The sequence below is a fragment of the Crocodylus porosus genome, unplaced genomic scaffold, assembly GCF_001723895.1.
Source record: "Crocodylus porosus isolate Cpor-Errol unplaced genomic scaffold, CroPor_comp1, whole genome shotgun sequence".
In the NCBI taxonomy this organism is placed as follows: domain Eukaryota; kingdom Metazoa; phylum Chordata; order Crocodylia; family Crocodylidae; genus Crocodylus; species Crocodylus porosus.
In genome coordinates, this window is record NW_017728886.1 from 207,929,317 (window position 1) to 207,949,935 (window position 20,619).

General features: G+C 42.4%; 1 protein-coding gene across 2 annotated transcripts in view; it reads left to right on the top strand.

Annotated features, from left to right (window-relative positions):
• NKAIN3 (Sodium/potassium transporting ATPase interacting 3) overlaps positions 1-5,547 on the top strand; it is a 621,440-nt gene extending 615,893 nt beyond the window's left edge. Inside the window, exon 6 of one of the 2 annotated variants that reach the window (XM_019548544.1) lies at positions 5,302-5,547. In XM_019548544.1, the coding sequence (XP_019404089.1) occupies positions 5,302-5,315 (14 nt within the window). In that variant the 3' untranslated portion in view covers positions 5,316-5,547. The remainder of the gene's footprint in view (positions 1-5,301) is intronic. The other variant, XM_019548538.1, reaches the window with a different exon arrangement.
• Positions 5,548-20,619: the final 15,072 nt, after the last annotated feature.

The window sequence follows — 20,619 nt, forward strand, 5'->3', positions numbered from 1 at the left end:
TTGTAACAGGCCACTAGATCCCCCCTCAGCCTTCTCTTGTGGAGGCTGAACAGGTTCAGGTCCCATAGCCTCTCCTCATAGGGCTTGCCTTGCTGCGCCCTGATCATGAGAGTGGCCTTCCTCTGGACCCTCTCCATGTTGTTCATATCCCTCTTGAAGTGCGGTGCCCAGGACCGGACACAGTACTCCAGCTGCGGCCTGACCAGTCCTGCATAGACGGGGAGGATCACCTCCTTGGATCTGCTTGAGATGCATTTGTAGATGCATGACAAGGTATGGTTGGCCTTCCTGACTGCATCCCCACACTGCCGACTCACATTCATCTTGGCATCAGTGATGACTCCAAGATCCTCTTCTGCCTCTGTACTGATGAGAAGGGAGTTCCCCAGTCTATAGGTATGCTGCTGGTTCTTCCTCCCCAGGTGCATCACCTTGCACTTTTCAGTGTTGAATCCCATTTTATTCTCGTCTGCCTACCCCTGTAACCTGTCTAGGTCCGATTGTAGCCTATTCCTTCCTTCTAGCATGCCCACATCCCCCCACATCTTCATGTCATCCACAAATTTGAACAGGGTGCTTTTTACCCCCTTGTCCAAGTCACTGATGAAGATGTTGAACAGTGTGGGCCCAAGGACTGAGCCCTGGGGAACCCCACTGCCCACATCCCTCCAGGTTGAAAATGACCCATCAACCAGCACTGTCTTGGTGCGGCCCTCCAGCCTGTTGGTGACCTATTTGACTATGTAGGTGTCAACACCACAGTTCCCCAGTTTCTTAATAAGAATGGGGTGAGAGACAGTGTCAAAGGCCTTCCTAAGGTCCAGGAAAACTATGTCCACCGCTAACCCTGCATTTAAGGATTTGGTGATCTGGTCATAGAAGGCCACCAGGTTGGTCTGACAGGATCTGCTGCTAATGAACCCATGTTGGTTGCCCTTAAACATAATCTCCCCTGCTGGCCCCTTGTGGACATGTGCCAGAATAATTCTCTCAAAAAGCTTCCCCAGGATTGAGGTAAGACTAACTGGCCTATAGTTTCCCGGGTCCTCCTTCCTCCCCTTTTTGAAGATGGGAACCACATTGCCCTCTTCCAGTTCTCTGACACCACACCAGAGCACCACGAGTGCTCATAAAGCCATACCAAGGGTCCCACAATGACCTCAGCTAATTCCCTCAGTACTCTGGGGTGGAGATCGTCTGGACCGGCTGATTTGAATACATCCAGTCCCTCCAGAAGTTCTCTAACTAGTTCCTCACTAACCTTTGGCCTAAGCACGCCTCCCCTGAGGTGTAAGGGGGGCCCAGAGTGGGGTGGCTGTTCCAGACCCTGCTCAGAAAAATGGAGGCAAAGAAATCATTAAATAGGTTAGCTTTGTCTTCTGGTGTGACGACCAAATTTCTGAGCATGTCTTGCAGGGGCCCCACGTTACCCAGAACCTTCTTTTTGCCCCCTATGTATTTAAAAAAGGACTTCTTCTCCTTGATCCGGGAAGGTAGTCTCAGTTCCGTCTCCACCTTTGCCTTCCTGACTGCCCCACTACATCCCCGAGCAACTCCCTTTTAGCTAGGAGACATTCCTGAATGCTTTTGGTGAGCCATGGGGTCTTTTGCGCCCACCTGTCCCCTTTGATCCGTGCTGGAATTACAACCACTCTTCTTGGACACCTGGCTTCCCTCCCCTCCGGGACCTCAGTGCTTCCCTGACTATTCTCCTTAGCTTATTGAAGTCCACCCTCCTGAAATCTAGGGCTGCTGCCTTGCTGTAGGCCTTTGCCACCTTGCACTGGATGGTGAATTCCAGCAGGCGATGATCACTGTCACCCAGGTGGTCGAGTATCTGCAGCCCCCTCACCAGGTTTCGCCAGTAGCTAGCACCAGGTCCAACAAGGCGTCTCCCCTGGTGGGGCTGTGCACCTCCTGGGTTAGATGGAGGTCCTGCATTCTGGCTAGGAACCTATGTGAGCGTTCAGACCTGGCTGACTGTTCTTCCCAGCAGATGTCCAGGAAGTTCAGGTCCCCCATTATGACCACATCCTTTGACTTCGCTACCTCCATGAGCTGACTTAAGAATTCCTGTTTGAGCTCTTCCCCTTGGTTTGTAGTAGACCCCCACCGTTAAGTCTCTTTCCCCTCGACTGCCTTGTATTCTAACCCAGAGCAGTTCAGAGTGCCCCTCCTCTGACTCTTTGCTAATTGATGAGGCTGTGTATTCTTCCTTAATGTAGAGCTCCACACCCCCATCTTTCCTCCCTGTCCTATCCCTCCTGTACATCATATAGCCCTTGATATTCACCGCCCAGTCATGCATTGGGTCCCACCACGTTTCAGTGAGCCCCACTATGTCTTTGTTTGTGTTCCTCTTGCTTGTTTCCCATACTTTGAGTGTTTGGGTAGAAGCATTTGAGGCCTCCTGTGAGTGTGTGCACTTCCCCCTACTTTCAGCATTGTCCTGGTCCCTGTTGCTTACCTGTGTGTATGTTCCACTCATCGGTCTAGGCTGGACTGTACTTGTGGGTGTTGGCAGTCTAAAGCTTCCTCCGCCCTTGTCTTCCCCTTCCTCCAACGAGCCTAGTTTAAAGCCTGCCAGAGGAGATTCGCCAACCTAGAAGAAAACACACACTTACCTTTAGGGGAAAGGTGGAGCCCATCCCATCTGAGCATGTCTCTCATCATGATGTGTAGGTTGTTGTTGAGGAAGCCAAAGCCGGCTTTGAGACACCATTCCCGAAGCCGCCAGTTGGTGACTGCGATGCACGTCCGCTCACTGGTAGGACAGAAGAGAAAACCACTTGTGTACCTACCTCCTTCAGCACACCCCCCAGAGCATGGTAGTCAGCCATCAGGTGATCAGGGCTTCTCCTGGCCGCATCATTAGTACCCACATGGATTAGGACCATGGGGTAATAATCGGTGGGCTGGATCATGGCCTGGATCATCCCCTTCATGTCCTGAATCTTTACTCCAGGTAGGCAATAGACCTCATGTGTCAAGGGGTCGTGGCGACAGATGGGGCCCTCCGTACCTCTCAGAATGGAGTTGCCTATGACGATCACTTGACACTTTTTCTCCGGGACTGCTTAGTTCCTTCAGCCTGCTCGGATCATGGAGAGTGTGGAGTTGCCTCCTCTCCGGTTGCCTCCTCCCCCTCCTTCTCCTCCAGTGTTGCCAGGGCCTCGGACCTGTTCTCCAGCCAGACTGAAGGAACTGGCACTGCTGTGTTACGAGCAGCTCTGGTTCTGGAGGTGACCATCTGCCACTCTGCAGTGGAGGGCACTTCCCGCGGTGCTTCTTCCTTGGGTGTGTGGCCCCGCAGGGAAAGAAAATAGCCATCAATTTCATCCTCTGCCTCCCTGATTCCCCTCAGCCTGCTAACCTCCTCCTGGAGCTCCCTCACCTGCACCTCCAGGGCCCAAAGGTGGGCATCTGCAGGACAGGTGTGGGGGTCCCCAATCCCTGCCCCCCAGGCCTTGCTGGGCAACTTCCTCAGGCTAGAGGGTAGGGAGATGCCAGCCCCCCCAGGGGTTCTGGCTGAGTGGAGACCTCAGACAAACCCCGCGTAGGCTGCGCCACCCGGGCAGGGGCCCTGGCAGCACTCCATGTCAACACCATCATAGGAGTTGCTGCTTGTTTATGGCTTAGTGCAGTGCCTTCGCCCTGCCCTAGCAGGAGTCTCCCTCCTGGCCTTTCTTGCTTGCCCACCGGCGTGAACGCTGACACAAATGCCGGCGCACTCTTACAGAGTGTGCCTGTTTGCGTGCTCTGTTCACATGCTGCGGTTCAGGAGCGTGGCTCCCTACCAGCTCAGCTAAGAGGGATCCGGGGGACTTCCCCTCTGGATCCGGCTCAGCTGTGTCTGGTCCCTCTGCCCACTTACCTTAGGGGGATCAGTGGCTGCTGCCCCCACTGCTGGCTCCACTGCTGCTGTGTCCATCTCCGCCTCCAGTCAAGTAAGGAGGCACACATGCATGCGGGACCCACGTGGGTCTGGATCCCTCCTCTCCTCCCTGCTCCTGACTCCCATATAGTGCCTGCTGTGCTCACCTGGGTGCTGGAGCAGGAGCACCAGCTAGATTTGGCCTACCAGGCAAAAAGGTTGAGCACCACTGATCTAGGCTTTAAGAACCAGGAAGCCTAAGCTAATATCCCCCTTTCATAGCACCTGCTTGTCTGTCATAATTATAACACAATGTTCTTCTTTTGCTGTGTAGATGAGATTCAGTGATTGTACAGGTATAACCAGATTAGCTGGTCCTCTGCCTTTCCAAGCCCTTGCATGATTTGCCATGGCAGAGTGTACCAACCTGCCTCTGTGCATGATGTATTCACTGTGGAATTAGTATGAAGGACCTCATGGATTTTTTCCAGAATACACTGATAAAAAACATGGTAATGTGCTGGCAAGTGAGGATGCAGAAAAACAGCTGATACATGATGGAAGGAGAGGTGGAAGGAAAGTTGTATGTACCCAATTCAAACATATTTGATATAATCAAGTCAGATGAGAAGGTTATGAGCTAGCATTCAGAAATGTTCATATTTTTAATATAGATGAAGCCAAAAAGAATCTGTCACTCTGTAAATTTCTGACTTACATCCCTAGTAACAGTACTTTCCCTCCAACTTAGTCACCTTCATGGCACATTTGCCCATTAACAGAAAGAAAGCACTGGCTCCTTCAAAGTTAACATGTCACACTATCTCTTTCTCATGGGCAACTGGTACCTCCTGAGTCGGGGGGGCACTTGCCCCCCCAGAAGCCAGTCAACGACTGGGGAGGGTGTCCCCTGCAGCCGATCATACCAACCAGATGGGGGCCCACAGCCAATCACACTGACCCAGAAATGGCAGCGGCACACCGCTGGCACTTCTGGGTGGGTGCAATCGGCCAGAGGGATCACTTCTCTTGGCTCCCCCACTGCCCAGCCAGCACTCTCAGGGAGGGCACCAGTGCTCTCACCTGCCTCCTCTGCCCAGGAATGCTGACTGTCAAGGGGTGTACCAGTGCTATCAGGGGGTGCACGTGTACTCCTGTGCCCCCTCTATGTGTTGCCACTGCTCTTTCTCCTTCAAAGCTTCCATGAATGCTTTTATCCCTCACCTTAGAGGAGTGCAAACATTTTCTCTGTTTCTCAAAACTAATTCAATCTTGACCTCATATTGGGGCTCTGGATATGCAGAACTGGTTTTTTTTTTCTATTGTGAATGTATTACTAACTGTTAATCCAGTCAGAAATGCAAACATAGATATCTCTATTCAGACAAGATTTCCATTTGTAACTAACTCATATTTTCTGTTTACAGGTCGAAATAAGTAATGAACATTGATTTGGTGCTGCTGCTGAAGAAACAGATTTTAGAAGAAAAAAACAACTTTGTGAATTGTTGTCATGGAAGAGATACACGCTTCTCACAGAGTATGGATTACTCTTCCCGACTCTGTGTGACTGAATGCCTCAGTCAGCCTCAGTATTCTTATCATTATCATCATTAGGTGGATCCTTGTAGATGATCTTGGATTTTTTTTTAATTTTTTGCTTATATGGACACTTGTAAATTGTAAATTTTTCCTTTTTTAATTTTGTTTTTTCTACAATACCTAGTATTAAGGCATGAAAACAAAACAATCTGTGGAAACTATGAGAGGGTGTGTGTGTGTTTTCAAGTTCAGTCAGTATTTTTTGACTGAAAAAATTATATGTGCCTGGTAAAGATTGTGTTAGTAAATGGTAATTTGACCTCAAAATATTTGTCAGGGGTCAGATACCAATAGTGTAAAATGGATCATTTTTAGCAATGCATCAGACATTCACAATGTCTACACATCATATTGTTTGAGCTACTGTATGCAGTAGGAATCGATCAAAAATTCTTCTTTTCCAGGTTTCCTAATAATGATGTACTTGCATAAATATTTTAATTCATATATGGCTCCTTCTCCCTTTTTAATCTTTTCTCTTCTGCACCCACAAGCAATAGTTGTCTGTGAACTGCAGGGAGGTAAAATGGATGTTCTCTATGAATGTCTTTCCTCAGGAACCCTTATATGTAGGGCTCTTGAATTGTCTGTTATTTTACACTGGTCTTTATTCTTTTCCTTCTCCTCCCTGAAAGGAGCCCAGCATGAATGTACAGTATAGGCACTAACTGTAGCCTTAGAAGGGTTATTTTTACTCTTAATTTAAAAGTAAACAGAAAGGTGTGGATGTGAAAATGTGTATAAAATTTTGTAAAGTTATCTGTAAATACTTCTAGACATGTATGTAATTGTGGCATTTTGTTTGTCTCCACCAGTATAAAAGTGATACAAAAAAGCTATTTTCTTTGGGGAACTGGCAGTATCTTCAAAAAGACCCTTTTAATTGCTTTTTTCAATACTGTTTAAAATATAGCCCAAGAGTGTATGGTCCTTTCCTTCTCTGAAGAACAAGTACTGCATAGGCAGCAGAACTGCAAGCTTCTCCACAAAGCCCTGCCAATGTGCCTCAAGCTGCATAGGGAACAACTTTTAGGGATCTAAAGATCCCTGCAGAGATTTCACCTCCCTGCATGTCAAATGGTGACCTCTTTGGTGGGATTGGCAGCAAAGGTGGGTGGCTCTTGGGACACCCCTCCATTGTGAATTGAAGTGAAGCTACCAGGTTCTTTCAAGCAGTATTCAGGTGGTAACAACTTTTTGTCCATCATTAATGGATCGAGGCATCTGGCTTTGCAATTGTTTTTGTCTGTAGCTTATCTCAATAGGTTTTTCAGGTATTGACAAAGTTGAGCTAAACTAAGACTTGTTATGGTTCTATACAATAGGAATTATATATATGCTATTTACTATTAAGAATCTGAACAGCTTGTTAATGGAAGTGCTGTCAGGGTTAGGTAAAGGAATAGTGATACCTGCCACCTTTTCTCAATCTACTGAATCAGCACTACACTGTCTTGAAACTTAGAATCAGAAAATTAAGGTTGGAAGGGACCTAAGGAGGTCATCTAGTCCAACTCCCTCCTAAAAGCAGGACCATCCCCAACTATATCATTCCAACCAAGGCTTTGTCTAGCCAGGCCTTAAAAATGTCCAAGAATGGAGATTCCACAACCTCTCTGGGAAACCTGTTCCAATGTTTTACTACCCTCCTAGTGAGAATGTTTTTTTCCTTATATCTAACCAAAATTTCCCTTGCTGCAACTTGAAATCATTGCTCCTTGTTCTGTCATCTGAGAACACTCTAACTCCATCCTCTTTGTAACCACCCTTCAGGTAGATGAAGGCTATTAAATCCCTCCTGTCTTCTCTTCTCTAAACTAAATATGCCCAGTTCCCTCTTATGTCTTCTCATAGGACATGTGCCCCAGCCCCCTAACCATTTTGTTGCCCTCTGGCGGCTCTCTCCAATTTGTCCACATCTTTTCTGTAGTGGAGACCCAAAACTGGACACAGTACCCCAGATGTGGCCTCACAGGTACCAAACAGAGAGGAAGACCTACTTCTCCTGATCTGCTGGCAATACTCCTAATAATGCAGCCCAGTACGCTGTTAGCCTTCTTCACAACAAGGACATGCTGTTGGCTCATATTCAGCTTCCTGTCCACTGTAATCCTGAGGCCCTTTTCTGCAGACCAGCTACTTAGCCAGTTGATCCCCAGCCTGTGCTGGTGAATGGGATTGTTCTGTTCTAAGTGCAGGACTTTGCAGTTGTCCTTACTGAACCTCATGAGATTTCTTTTGGTCCAATCCTTTAATTTGTTGAGGTGTCTCTGAATCCTAGCCCTACTCCAACTTATCTACTATTCCCTACCACAGCTTGATGTCATCCACAAATGTGCTGAGGGTGCAATCCATCCCATCTTCCATATTGTTAATGAAGGTAATGAACAAAATTGGCCCCAGGATCAACCCCTGGGGTACCCTACTTGATACCGGCTTCAAGCTAGACATCAAGCCATTGATTACTATCCTTTGAGCCCAACGATCCAGCCAGTTTTCACGTGAAATCAGCAATGGTACAAAAACAGTAATGTAAACCTGATCCATTTTCAGTATTTCTAGGACTAGAAATAGTATAGGGCAGCTGGCATCACTAGAAAACTGGCTCTGCCAAAGAAAGAAGGGCTACCAAATATGAAAAGCAATACCCAAGTGCTCCATGTATTTGTATGCTCCCATTTGTATGTGCATTCTGAGCTGTAACAAGGTATTTGGTCTGCCATGTCTTGAAGTCATTATCTTCCAGGCACTGAGGAGGTCAAAAATGCATATTATGTCATAAAACAGTATCACTTTTGACACTGCAGAAGGTCAAACTGCAAAGCAGTTAAGATAGCTTATGAGCTGAAAAGCACTCTCCTCTATCTATGTAGTATTTTGCTGGTGCTTAGTGAAAACAGTTCTTATACATATGGCCTCACATAACCTCACATAAGAACACAATACATTCAATTGTGCCTTCTCCTATCTGTGGCACTCTAAAATGTTGCATTCTGTTTCCTCTGAACCTGGAGAAGCCAGACAGAGTATTTCAAGGTCCAGGTTTTTTCCATTGTTTAATTAAAATTTATTTATGTGCTTGAATACTCTACCTCCCTGCTCCACACTCATAGCTGGATGCATGGGGATATTCTGCACATATTCCTGTGTTTACTGTATTTCCATTTTGGCTTTGCATTTCAGAATTAATTCCCTGGCACTCCAGTGTGGGCTGGCAGATTAAAGGTGCCAGTTGAACCAGTGTGACGTGCTATGGATCGGATAACAAACAATGGGAAGGAATAACAGATCCGTGTCATTTACACAGCTCATCCTCCAAAGAAACGCATTGTACTACATTCTGGCAGTGCCTGGGAAGCATAGATCTAATTTTCTGTAAACACAGACACATCTGCTGGACCATGTCTTGCAAATTCATCTCAATGTGTCTGTTCCCCTGCCATGTCATGCAATTTACAGATTCTCATCATACTAATAAATACATATGTATATACCACACCAAATCTGTAAGGCACTTAAAATTTGTTGGCTAGAACAGCACTTGACATATTTTCCAAACAAAATATTGACTATTTTTCCTGTGGAACACAGTAGTATTTTCTATAGATCTATATACTCTTTTAAAAAAGCATCCTAACTGACACAGCAGACCATCCATCTTACTTAATGGTCAGGACATTCCTCATTGAAAGGGATTTGTCTTCATTAAAACAAGTTCAAATGCATACTGCATTACTGAGAAAACTGTTGTGTTTTTCTAAATGGAACATAAATAAATAATAATATAGTAATGATCAGCCTGTACATGTCAGGAAAATAATCTTACATATAATCAATGGAATGTTAGATTGTTCATCCTAGTACAGTGAAAATACATTGAAAGTATAGTATTTTTTAGGAAATACAGAGCAATAATGTCTATACTTTTGCAACAAAAACTTTAAACAAAGATTAGGCAATGAAACAGGAAGTGACCAGATTTGGCAGGTTTACCAAGGTGAATTTTTTCGTCCAGGTTCAGAAAGTTACTGGATTTGTACTTCAACACAGAATTTGAAAACAATCTTAAAATCTCAGATGCAGATCATAAGCTCATATCAATTCTCTTGGCTGTGTTGACCAACAGGGACATGGCAAATGATGCCTCTTTCAACTTCAAACTTCAAACTTTTGACTTTCTTTTTCTCCTTTGGTTTTCCTCTTGTGTGTGTTCTCTCTCTTTCAGCCTCACTAGATGCCTTATAGACAACTGGATTAGCATGCAGTTGAGAAATAGCAAAATTGGGGTGACTGCAGTGATATGGCAAAATACATTTGGGTATGAATTTTAGTGGCTTCCATTAAGGCAGTATAAGTGCTCTGTAGTTCCAAGCAGTTGAGAGAGGAAATATTTTGGATGAAGTACAATACAACTTTATGAAGACTGTTTCTTTTTAAACAAATATGTGGCAGAATATTTTAAGGGTTTTTTTCTGCTGTTGAAGAGGTTGCTGGTCATAGTGGTGTCCTCCATTCTAAGTACATGGACTGTTTCTCACATCTCTGGAATCTTCAGCAAAGAAGAAATGCTTGAAAGTACCACCACCAACTTACAGAACTCTCTGAAATGACAGTAGTTTGGATTTAATGACATTTTCTTTAATGCTAAGCCACAAGTACAACTAGGAAATTACTTTCAGTGCAGCTACACCAGTTAGCAGCTGAGAATCTAAACCCGTTATCTTTTCCCTTTGACAGCTTTCCACCTGTAGCACCATGGAAGCCATTGACAAGCTAGTATTTGCAACATGTTTGTACAAAGATACTACAGATATCTCCTATGCCAAGCATAGGTAAAATGTAGTCACCTCAAATACAAATACTGACAAATGCTGCCTTTCTCATGGCAAAGTGCTGTATGTTCTCTTCACCAGGCTGTCTCACTTCCTTTCACTTCAGAACTGCCTGATTAAAAAAAAGCTAGTCTAACAATCTATCAAGTTCCTACAACAATATTTGACAATGGCAAATAAAAATTGACATCCCAAACTAATTGGCCTGCCTCATTCTAGAATCAGTCTCATTTAGTTTAATTATAATAAATTACAACCTGTGAGTTGTTTTGTGCAGTGAAGAAGTTTTCTTCCAACTCAGTAAAGCACCCTTAACAAGTCAGTACTTCAGATCTTCTCCAGTATGTAAAACCTTTTGGGCAATCATTTTAAAAGTCATTACTCCAGCATTTTATTCATCATTTAAATAGTTGAAGCCAGGCTCTGCAAGATTCCCAAGGGCTTTTAATGAGCTACCCAGGATCAGGTTCTTTCTTGTATTCTGATTCACCTGGCTTTGTGCATTTTGTCTTTGCCATAATTTACCATCATTGGGCTGCTGTTCTTATAACATTAGTAATAATAATTAGCAATTTACCTGCAGAAAAATTCCAATGGTGTTAAAAATTAAATAGCAAAATTTTAAATGATTTAAAATTCAGAAGTACTATTCATAATCAGAATTCTGGCTTTCCAAAATCCTGATTTTCTGATAGACCCCCCTCACCACCCATTTTACATGAAATGGTGAGGCTCTTTACATACAGACATTAACTAGCGAGTTGTTTCAACTGTCCTGTGAGATAGAGAAATAAGTATATTAGTCTAATTTTGTAGATGAGAATTTTTACTTTATATTTTCAGCTGGATTTATCTGTGGAAAACTGCATTATATTTGCTCCAGGATGAAACTACAGGATGTAACTGCAGCATGTCTTAACTACTATCACTTTGCTAGTTGGAGTACCAGTAGTATGACCTGTAAGCCTGCCCAGATCCAGGCACTTATTCAAGTAGCTAAGGATATATAAACTTACAGTCTGAAGGTTCTTCCTTCAGTGGACAATATTTCCATGATACAGCTACATGTGACAGTTATCTAGAGAAAGGTGCCAATAACATTACTGTTAGCTGAACAAAAATAGCCTGTGTAAAAAGATTGCATTACACATAACAGTAATAATTGTTAACACTGTGCCTATTTTCAGTAAACCCAAAGGCTGGAGGAAATAGAGCAGATAACATAAAGAAGAGTCTGCCCCATTTTCTTCATGAACTTCAGAATTAATACCAATAGGGAAATAACAGGTAATAATGGATCTGGATTAATTAATAATGGAGGATCAAATTAATCCCAAAAGTAAATCCAATAAAGTCACAGGGTCTACAAAAGGGATGAATTTGGCTCAAGGAAAATGCCTGTTTTTCTTCCAAATCTAGTGATTTTTTTTGTATTACTTGTTATTTGATGACTTTTTATATGATGTGCTCTTTACCTCACCATGTGGATGACTGTTTATAAATTATGGTATTTCTCACCATAATTCCTGTTTCTTACATGTATATTTTATGTGTATTTTTTATGTTTCTTCTTATTTGCTTTTAAACAAATTAAACATCTGGCTTGAATCTCTGTCCCCCCTGATATTCATATGCCTCTGCTTATCAGCCCAGTTTAGCATGATGGAAGAGTATGTGAAGTACTTCCCTGTTTTAGATTTACACATAAATGATGCTTAATGCTGATCTGCTGCCAAAATCAGCACCATCAGTGGGAGTTAGTACCGCTAAAAACAGCCATGGCCCACCCACTAGTATGGGGTGACACCTGTTCCCACTGCATTGCTAGTACCATTAGGTATTATTGAACAGCATAGACTCGTAGCAAATTAGGATTGGAAGGGACCTCAGGAGGTCATCTAGTCCAATCCCCTGTTCAAAGCAGGACCATCCAAAACTAGATCATTCCAGCCAGGGCTTTGCTGAGCTAGACCTTAAAAACTTCCAAGGATAGAGATTCCACCACCTCTCTAGGTAACCTGTTTCAGTGCTTTACTACTCTCCTGATGAGATTTTTTCCCTAATAGCTAACCAAAACTTCCCTTGCTGCAATTTGAGACCATTGCTCCTTGTTCTGTCATCTGCCACCATTGAGAACAGTCTAGCTCCATCTTCTTTGTAACCATCCTTCAGGTAGTTAAAGGCTGCTATCAAATCCTCCTTCAGTTTTCCCTTCTCTCATAAGTAATAATGTATTTGGTGAGCTTTGCATCACTTTCCTAGTTACTTACATATAACCATTGACAGTCATGATTCCCAAACACTCTCAGACCCTGGACAGATGTAACATTTGAAGCAGTATGAATGCCGCTTCACTTCCAGGCATTTCAGAAATGGAGTACTTTAGCAGGGTTGCTGCCCCAAAACATTTTTTTACTGGCTGGACTAGATGACCTCCTGAGGTCCCTTCCAATCCTAATTTTCTATGAGTAAAAATCTGTGAACTTTTTATTGACTACCAAATGTTTTTACTGACATATGGTTTACATAAAGTAAATATAACCCTTCTGCCAGGCCCTGGACAAGGGCTAGGTTCAAATTTAACACCAACCATAGTTAAAAAGTTAAGTTGTCAGGAAGAGGTTTGCAGATTATCTGTAAAAAAAAAAAAAATTCTGAAATTGCAGTAATTATTTTACCCCATGCTTTAGTGGGTGGAGAGAAGTCTACAAAACCCTGAGACAATGCTTCCTGCTGAATGCTGCACTCCCTCTCAGGCACTAGATGGCATTGCTCTGCTTTGCCTACTCATCAAGCTGTCAGTTGCTACATTTTTAAAGGGTGGGTCCATTTTCCTTTCAAACCTTAAATTCAAATTTTTAGCCTTGGGTTTTTTTACATACTGTCCTTAAATTTATGGACAGATGGCAACCCTGTGCTTCAGCTGTGGACAGATATACAGTTTCCCTCCCCTCCATTAGAACCCTTTAAAATCACCACCACAGCATGCATCATTGTGCTTTCCAGGCAGGAGCCACAAGAAGAGTTTGTTAGGTCCTCCAGCATCCCACAGTCAGGGGGAAGGGGGGACAGGGGGCAAATGTGCAGGGCAGCCAGCCAGTGTGTGCTGTCCTATGCAACTGGCCTCTGGTTTGCAGAGGCAGAAAAGCATGCAACATCCTTGCATGACTGTTGGGTTTTGGAGTTTGCTGAGGATGGCTGATCACCCTCCACACACATGCCTGGAACCAGGTTCAAATCTGTAACACAACAGAAGTTCAGTGCATATAAACCACTTTCAAAGTGGTCAAAACAAGTTTAAGATAAACCTGAATGGATATACTATCAGATTTAGCTGGTTCCAGTTAAACTGGTTTATTGAACTTCTGTCTTGGATCCCCTCCAGACTCAAGTTAACTTACAGCCCCCCAGCATCCCAGGATGCTATGCACTTTCCCCACAAACTCCCCTTTGCAGGGTGGGTAGGTTAGCTTTGGCCCCCAACTTCTGGCCTAAGCCACTGCAGGCATGTGGCTACATTTCCGGAATCTAAAGTGAATGTCTGTTCGCTTGCTTATTAGTTCAATCTATACAGCTTAGACTAACCTGTGAAGATTGAACAGATTCAGCCTTGGGCTTTGTGACTGTCTGTACTTAGTCAAAGTGTATATTATATTAACCTAACCATAATTGTTATAGAAAAACAGTAGAACTAATCAATTCCTATGGATTCAAGTTGGTGGGTTAGTTTTCCTAGAATGTGATGTATTTGAAATGAAAGGCATATTTGAGTCAATCTCAAATCTCTTGTTACTAATGGGTTACTTATTCTTCAGTGTCTGTAACCAGAACCAGCACAGTGCAATGGAGAATTCAGCTCTGTCGACTGGGGTGAATGCAAATGAACAACTCATACAAACAACCTGGCTACGGTATTATTACTTAGTTAAGTGACAGTGATTACCTTCTTTACTAGATCCTCAGGTACATGGTATCTGACACCCTTGGGAGGTAGAGACATACATGCTTCTCCACCTCCTTTACAACATAGATCTTTAGGAGTGCAAGGCTCCCAGCACAAGTCAGAACATCTTCAGTTTCTACAAAAGTTTAGACCTAAAAGGGAAGAAATATACAGGGTCTTCATAAAGTCCTTGTGCACTTTTAAACTTTAATGACTTAGGTTGTGCACAAGGACTTTATGAAGACCTTATATGGAATCCTTGACATGTATCACATTCTGGCACTGTCTTCTTCCCATTCCAGCCATCAGTGGATGCATGTAGCAATCATCACCAGTGTCTCAAATTTGCAGGATGCCCTCAAATGCTCAATTATTATTTTATATTCTAGATGCCCCTGACCATGTTTATTCCAGCTAGCAGTTGGAATAAGCTGTACTCAAGAAATGAATTTCTGACAAATTTGCAATGACACAATGTAAAGGAGATGCCCCCAAATAAAATTATCCATGGTTTAGTCAAACCTCACCCTGTTAAGGGGATATATGTACAGAATCATCTTAGACATAGGTATCTAACCTAACACTTTGCTGGGATTACTTTACTACCCACAATCCAATGGGAACAATTTGAGACTACCGAACTAAATTAAGTTTGTGCCTATTACAACATCATTAAATGATGATTCCACACAACTATTAAGAGCTGAAAGTAGGAGCAATCCTTCAGGAACAAAAGGAAAAGAAACACATTAAATAAAACAAATCATGTTTACATACAACACTGTGTTCAAATAAAAACCAGGGAATGGATGCAAAACAAAAACACAAACAAAACCAAATATCTAATGCAATCTCATTTATAATGCTGCCCTGTACCAGTCTGTCATCCAGGCTCCGCCTTACAGGTCTGGGGACACAGCGTTTGCTGAAGTTAAAGATGCACACACAGAATTTAATGATTGCTGTCATTATAATTTTTTCTTACTACCACATGTTGAATAATTGTTCTAAGAACTTAAATACTGAGTCAATGACTGTAAACTACACTATGCAACAGTAAAATGAGTGACAGAATGAAAGTTTGTTTGCAATTATGTTGTACAAACTGTGCCATCTCATGGCTAACATCAGAAATACCGAGTACATCTTCTCTGTACTCTGTTGAAACTGTTGTGTGGGAAAAATTACAGTCATACTTCTTAGCTCTGTTTTTACATGCTGATAAGTCACTGATCTAATTGGGTCCTGTCAGTTCATGATATACAATAAAAATGTTTGTACTTGCATGAATAAATGCAACAAAATATGTAGTTTTCATTTTGACAATGGCATTTGTTGAATCTTTGTGTAAACTTATTGTCAATGTGATACTTAATTTCAATCTTAATTTGTACTGTCTCATAAAATTCCCTTTGCAGAGAAAGATCACCAGATATTATTTTGCTTATTATGGAGTTTGAAACAGGCAGGCTCCATTTGTTGGAAGCGTGTAATCTTATTAATTCCAGAAAGAACAGCGCGCTATTACTTCAGTTTCCATCATGGGAAATACTCTGAATTTACAGTGGTATAACTAAGACTAGACTCCAGTCTTGTATGTATGTAATATACACACATGTATAATACTTGTATTTTAATATGACCTAGAAGTGTTACAAATAGAAACACTTGAAACACATTTTTACTTGAGTCTGGGTACAGTTCATAAAACGTTAGCAGTAACTGGATTATTCTTTTCCAGAGTGAATAAATTGTACATTGAAAGTAAATAGTTGCCAATGTAATGATGAGATCTGTGGTGCAGTACATTTGCTGGTACGGAGTGCCTTGGAGGAAAAATTACCCTTATACTCCTCCTTAGTAGTTTGTCCAAGTTTCCACTTCTTGTAAGCTTCCTTTTTGTATTTTAGTTCACTGAATAGTTTCCTCCTTAAGCCAAGCTGGTTTTCCCCCATACTTGCTAGTCTTCCTGTGCATCACGATGATTTGTTCCTGAACTCTCAATAAGGCTTCTTAAAATTACAACCAGCTCTCCTAGACTCCTCTTCCCCTCAGACTGGCTTCCCCAAGGATCCTGCCCATGAGGTCACTAAGCATGTCAAAGTCTGCTTTTCTGAAGTCCACAGTCCTTACTCTGCTGCTCCTTCCTTCCTTTCCTCAGGATCCTGAACTCAATCATTTTATGATCGCTGCTGCCCAAGTTGCCATCCACTTCTAATTCCCCACCAATTCTTCTGTTTCTGAGCAGCAGGTCAAGAAGAGTACAGTCCTAGTTAGCCTGACCAACACTTGCACCAGGAAGTTGTCTCCAACACTCTCCAAAAACTTCCTGGATTGCATGTGCATTGCTGTATTGCCCTCCCAGTAGATGTCAGGATGGTTGGTGTCCCCCGTGAGAACCAAGGCCTGTGACTGGAAATGTCCACTTACTGTTTGAAGGAAGCCTCATCCACCTCATCCTCCTGGTCTGGTGGTCTATAGCACACACCCACAAGATCACCCTTGTTGCTCTTCCCTCTGACCCTAACCCAGAGACTTTCAATAGGCCTAACTCCAGTTTCATACTGGAGCTCTGAGCAATCATACAATTCTTTTACATAAAGCTCAATTCCTCCTCCTCTTCTCCCCTTCCTGTCCTTCTTGAAGTTTGTACCCATCCATGACAGTACTTCAATCACCCAAGCTATCCCACCAAGTCTCTGTTATTCCAATTATGTCCTAGTTCTGTGACTATGCAAAGACTTCCAGTTCTTCCTGCTTGTTTCCCAGGCTTTATTCATTCATGTACAGACCCTTGATGTAACTAGCTGATTGCCCTACTTTCTCAGGAAGAATGAGAAGGTGGGGCCCCTGTTGCTCTCTACTGCTTGTGCTTCCTACAGGTCACCTGCTTCCTCGCTTACCTCAGGGCTTTAGTCTCCATCCCCTGACGAACCTAGTTTAAAGCCCCTCGCTTAGTGAGTCTGTCTATGAAGATGCTCTTCCCTCCAAACAAATACTAGTGATCTTTAAGTGCGCACACACACACGCACGCACATGTACACACAGACACCCCTTTAAAGGTTTTGTTTTTTTTTACATTACCCTTTTTTTCACTGAAGTGCATTCAGAGCTAATCAGGGACCACCAGCAGGGACTCGGGGAAAGTCTGTTCACCAGGGCCCCCCTTGGAGTCACCAGGAACAATGGCCACAAGCTGAGGGAGGATAGGTTTAGGTTAGATATTAGGAAGAACTACTTCACTATAAGGGTGGCCAGAGCCTGGAATAGGCTTCCCAGAGAGGTGGTGCTCTCACCTTCCCTGGAAATCTTCAAGAGGAGACTGGATAGGCACCTGGCTGGGGTCTTATGACCCCTCCCACCCCCAGTGCTCCTTCCTGCCCATGGCAGGGGGTTGGACTAGATGATCTGTCTAGGTCCCTTCCGACACATTGATTCTATGATTCTAAGCTTCATTACAGTCCATAATTTAAACGTGAACTGAATCTTTCCCAGGTCCATCATACTAATGTGGCTTTTGTGAGTTTACTCAGTTTTATTTCTCATTGTGGGGATTGGAAGTGAAATATTTTAAATACAAATTTGAAAAGCAGCCATCCTCCAACGGATGAATTTTAAGTCAAATATGGCACTTAAATTATTTTATATAGGTCTTTAGAGAGGGCTTTAAAAATCTTCTATCTACTTTTTAAATATCTAGCAAGGTTGCAGATCAGAATGCTCTCCTTCAATTAAGTAGGTAAGGGTACCTGCTTTGAGCAGGGGGTTGGTCCAGATGACTTCCTGAGGTCCCTTCCAACCCTTATTTTCTATGATTCTAAGATTCTGTATCTAAATAGTAATCAGCAATACAAAATCATTGATGTGTTTAGGGCTCCTATTCATTCCTCTAAACTGCCATATGCTTCAAATCCTCAAAGAATTATTTATTAGCCAACTGAGTTAAAATGCAAAATTTAGAGAGAGACAGAAGTTCTTCTTATTTCTTGGTCTGGATTTATTGTTTATTACAGTGATACAAAATGGTCTAAACACTGGTTAAAAGGTTAAATACACCATCTTTTACACTCATGGCATAGAAATGTACAATCAATATGAATGCTGCTGTTTTGAACAGTTAAACAAGCATATCATGTGAGGAGCAGGGATTATAAAATCTTTTCAGTTAGAATCTTTGGGGGAGACAAAAAGATATATTTGACAAAAAAAGCCATGTATGCTTTTCCCATTGTCAGTTTTTAGGCCAGCATTAATTTGCCTAGACACAAATACAGGCAAATAATGTACTACGAAACCGGCTTCATACCTTTTGAGATTCATACCATTTATTCAGTGGAGCCATTATATGCCACTCATTCTGCTCTGTGACGCACATAATTATGCATAATATTAGTCAGTATATGGGAACCTGTGGCTCCATAATAAATACACTTTCTGCTTCTAAGTTACATAGAGCTGACTATTTTGAATCAGTTAGTGCGTGCTTGTAAAAAATCTGTTCTCTGATTAAGCTTGTGTCAGTTAAAACAATGCTTAAAAATTCTATGATAAAGACCAAAATTGGTCAAAACACCAGAAGCCAGTAGTGCCTTGATCGGTCTTTGTCATGCTAAAGATAAATAAAATAGGACTGAATGTCCTTTGTGAATAAAGGAATGTTGGTTATAGCCATGTTGGTCTATAGGCAAACAAGTTTATTTGGGTAAATGTGATATATTTTATTAGACCAACTAAATAGTTGTAAAAATTGTCCTTTGCAAGCTTTCAGGCACAAACACCCTGGCATAGGGAGAGCCTGCTAGTATGTGTGTGTTCTCCTTGGTGGACTAAAAGCCAATATGCAAGTATAGGTCTGTGAAAACCAGTTGTATTGGTTTGTCTGCCCCAGGTGTCATTCAGAAAATACATAATGGACTGAATAAATCAGAAAATTGTAAAACAATAGGGCTGGAAGAGACCTCAGGGGCTAATCTAGTTTAACTACCTGCTCATGAAAGATCATGCCTGCTTAAACCATCCCAGACAAATCTTTATCTCATCTCCATTTAAAAACTTCCAGTGATGGAAAGTCTTCAGTCTCTCTAAGTAATTTATTCTAGTGCTTAACCATCTTCAGCTTGGAAGATTTGTTCTGATATGAGTAGCACCAGAGCCTAATCTCCATTATACATTAGCAAGCAGCTCTCTGTGTGAGGTTAATTTTGAGTGGGAGGGCTGTAACAGTGAATTCTGCGAGAATTCTTTCCCACTTGTTTATTGCTTTTGACAATGCTGCCTCCTGCTAATGCAGTACCTGCAACTCAGGTACAGTCTTTGGTTCCTGCAACAGGAATGCACAAATTATACATTGCTCTTGAGCATCTCAGTTAGAATGGAATTTTCAAAATGAAATGTAGATATTTACTCTGAGCCTTAACTTTTAGGACAAAATTCAGGTAGGACAGGACAGAATAAAAAAGACCTAAGTTTTGAAAAAACACCAGGGTAGTGCAAATGTAGACACAACTGAAACTAAAGAGCATGGGTATGAAAAAAACCTAATATAAAGGCCTATTTTATTTTTTTAATTAATCATATTCATTTTACATGAAAAGCAATGTTTGAGTTTATTCATAGAGCATATCCCAAATACTTGTTTAATATTTGCCATGAGTCACTTTTAATACCATATTTCTCCTGCCCAAATTTCAGTTTAGAACGACATGTTTTGTTCTGAAGCATTCTTCAGGAGGGTAAAAGTTCAGAAGACCTAACCCTTCTTTCAATGTACAAAGTAATTACTTGAAGTTCTTAGTAGGGTTAGCCATTTTATTAGGAAGTTTGGCAAATAGTGAATTTCTTTGGGTTTAAAGGCTGGCATTTCTACCAAATTAGGATATTATGTAAAGGAGACAAAATGTCAAAGTTTTATGAGCATCATGTTCTATAAGCATTAGATGGAAGGGGTGAGGGGACATCAGGCTGCTTTAATCACTCTTAGCTGTAAAAACTATTAAAACCCTGTACCACCCCTACACCCTTGCCAGTTCCACCAGGAGGTGGCCAGCCAGTTGATCCGGGGCCACGTGTCCTCAGTTCCTCTCAAACAAACAACAACAAAAAGGTCAAAAAGAAAACGTGAAAACAGAGAAGGCTCTCTTGGCCTGTGTCACTGCTCCGGCTGTCTGCAGTCACACTTTGAACCAAAATTCACCTTCGTGGGGGTCAGTCCCTCTTTGCTGGCTCTCTCTTTCTCAGAGAGCCTCTTGTAGAGTTTGCCATTTCTTCTAACAGCTTAAGTCCATACTATTGACCTGTGCCACTATTATATGTACTATGGTACCCCAAAGTCAATAGTGCCCCTCTATTAGGGTTATTACAGTACCTTT